General features: G+C 43.3%; 1 protein-coding gene across 1 annotated transcript; it reads left to right on the top strand.

Annotated features, from left to right (window-relative positions):
- Window positions 1-3: 3 nt before the first annotated feature.
- On the top strand, window positions 4-1,875 carry GPR27 (G protein-coupled receptor 27; the record flags this gene model as incomplete). The annotated part of the gene is made up of 1 exon (XM_010150429.1): window positions 4-1,875. A coding segment is annotated over one exon (807 nt), but the record flags the coding sequence as incomplete, so codon positions are not given.
- Between the last annotated feature and the right edge of the window lie 1,284 nt (window positions 1,876-3,159).

Below are 3,159 nucleotides of genomic sequence, written 5' to 3'. Positions count from 1 at the left end.
CACGCCGCCTTCCTGCTCTTCTGCGTGGGGGTCACGCGCTACATGGCCATCGCCCACCACCGCTTCTACGCCAAGCGCATGACGGGCTGGACCTGCCTGGCTGTGGTGTGCATGGTGTGGACCCTCTCCATGGCCATGGCCTTCCCGCCCGTCTTTGACGTGGGGACCTACAAGTTCATCCGGGAGGAGGAGCAGTGCATCTTCGAGCACCGCTACGTCAAGGCCAACGACACGTTGGGCTTCATGCTCATGCTGGCGGCTGTCATCGCTGCCACCCACCTGGTCTACATCAAGCTGCTCTTCTTTATCCACGGCCACCGCAAGATGAAGCCGGCCCAGCTGGTACCGGCCATCAGCCAAAACTGGACCTTTCACGGGCCGGGAGCCACCGGCCAAGCAGCTGCGAACTGGACGGCTGGCTTTGGCAGGGGGCCCACGCCACCCACCCTCGTGGGCATCAGGCAGGCCACCCACAGCCAGATCAAGAGGCTGCTGGTGCTGGAGGAGTTTAAGATGGAGAAAAGGCTCTGCAAGATGTTCTACATGATCACCTTGCTCTTCCTGCTCCTCTGGTCCCCCTACATTGTGGCCTGCTACCTGCGGGTCTTCATTAAGGCCAGCTCCATCCCCCAGGTCTACCTGACAACCTCCGTCTGGATGACGTTTGCCCAGGCAGGGGTCAACCCCATCCTCTGCTTCATCTTCAACAAGGAGCTCAGGGTCTGTCTCCGAGCCCACTTCCCATGCTGCCAAAGCATCCAGAGCACCCAGGGCACCATCCTTTGCGATCTCAAGAGCTTTGGGATGTAGGGGGGCTTTTCTCTTTCTAAAAAAGAAAGATGGATATAATTTTCCATGTTTCTGCATAGGATCTCGAGAGTGTGACCTGTGGGGGACATGCTAAACCACCACCCAGCACCCAAACCTTAGGCTGTAAGAAGCTATTTTATTTATTTTTCTATATTTTGCGTATGCTCTCTTCAGAACATAAAAGGTTGCTGTCTATGGGTACAGGTACTTGAGCAGAACACCCCCAAACCTTAGGCAGTAAGAAGCTGTTTTTCTTTGTGATTGTGTGGTTTTTAAAAAAAAAAAACAAAACAGGGCTCCAAGTTTCTGGTCTTGCTTCTAACGTTTCTAGACATGATTCCAACAGATACGGATTAAGGCCATGACATTCTTTTTGTTTGTTTGTTTTCCTATTCCTGTCTGTTTTGATAAAGGCTTAACAATTTTACTCATGTAATATTTGATAAGGGCCAAGACAATTTTATACTAAAGTTATTTTTGATGACCTCAAGAGGTGTTGTTTTATTATTATTTGATTTTAAGTGAAGAACAAGCAGAGGACATTCCTAATGTAGTCAGAAGTCAGTTTTTGGTGGGAGTTGTTGGGTTCATTCATTCTCAAATGGTTTGAGTATTTGAAGCAGTTACTTATAACTTCTGCCTGACATGCAAACGGTGTAGAACTAATTTCGATTTTCTTGTTGCACTATTCATTTGGTAATATTTCAGAACTATTTGTGAAACGTGATTTTAAAATACCAACTTTAAAAATAATCAACTATAGCAGTTTTTAAAGCCTAGATTGAAATTCATATTTTACTGCCTTTATAGGAAGTTATCTACAAACCTGGGTAATACTTGTACATTTTGACTGTTTTCTTTAATAAAATATTGAAAACCTTTACTGTATGTAATTGTTTCAGAATGGCAGCATTCTGCTTTGCTGACAAATAACTTGTGTATGTGGAAGGTTGTATGTCTTTTGTCTGAGTAGATTTCACAGCTGAGGTTATTATGGACAAGCACAATCCTTATTTGCTGTTAGATCTCAATTTAGGTGTTTATACCAATAAAAGTGACTAAAGCTATTTTTAAGAAGACTTAAGTTCATGATGGGCAACAGGTTTAAATAGCACAATTCTTCACCTCTCCTGAAACCAAATTTCTGTTTTAGCTTTTCGCTTCTCTGTTAATGACAGAAAAGAGTGTATAATTGTGGATGGCTAATTTCAGTTGGCAAAGCAGTTTAACATGGTGGCTTGGTTAATACCTTACTCATTTGTAAACTATATTCTCAATGGGTAATTTACGTTTATTAAGCATGGCATTTTAACCTGCTTTACTGTTCTACAAACATTTCTCTGAAAGTATTTTAACCATCAGCCTGATGGCAGGATCCTGACACAAGTTTTTAGCTATCTCTGAGGAAGCTGTCCCCGACGTGCTTTCTTTCTGATGTATCATGTAACATTTAACAAACACTGATCGTTGTGGTGCTGGAGCAAGTAGCACACAGAGTGACAGCAATAAGCTCAGTTTCTATGAAGAAAACTGCATCTGTGCTAAGAGGGTTTCTGCAGAGAGTAGTCCAAAGCTGTTAGACATCAACTGAGAAATAGCTGTCCTGACTGTGAAGTGAGCACAGAAGAGACATGTGTGACAGTTAAGAAGAGGGCTAAGGTGGCAGCTCCAGATTTAGGCAGAAAATGAAACAAGAGGAAGCTTCTGTTTTGGTGTTTTGTCTTGCTTTCCACCCCCAATTCAGATATGAACACCAGAGAGGCAACATTTCTCAAAGTGCATGCTGACACATTTGCCATTTGAGCTTTATAGCTGCAGAGAAGGTAGGCAGGAGGAAGACGGTGCTGCCTTGATACTGCCAGAGCTGGGCTAAAAGATGTGACCGTGAATGCAGTATTTTGAAAACACAGTGAGACTTAATGATCGTTTCCAAAGCTGTTAGAAAATGTATCCAGGTACAGAAGGAAAGCTGTCAAGAACTCCAGGTCACAGCAGAAGTTAGTTATCAGTGCTAGTTACATATTTATCCTGGAATATCAGATCATTGGTTAGTGAATCTTGGTGAGTAATCAGGTGGAGTTCCATTACAAAGACTTAGAGGCAAGGCATCAATACTGTTACTGGGAGTTGTATTCAAAGTATACCTTACATACCTGTTTTAGGTCTTTTCAGTGGAGTTTCAACTTTGCATAATCATATTTCCTTAAAACTTAACTTCTTGTGTAGGGGCCTAGAACTGTGATCTCTAATGCAGATCTTGCCTATTTTTTCCTAATCCTGCTGGTACCCAAGCTACTGTTTTCTTACTCTATTAAAAATGCCTGGTATTTTGGCATCCTCTCGCTCTTC

The sequence above is a fragment of the Eurypyga helias genome, unplaced genomic scaffold (genome assembly GCF_000690775.1).
Source record: "Eurypyga helias isolate BGI_N326 unplaced genomic scaffold, ASM69077v1 scaffold1364, whole genome shotgun sequence".
In the NCBI taxonomy this organism is placed as follows: Eukaryota; Metazoa; Chordata; class Aves; order Eurypygiformes; family Eurypygidae; genus Eurypyga; species Eurypyga helias.
Note: the sequence above shows the minus strand (reverse complement) of the source record. Positions and strands in the feature narration are given on the sequence as shown.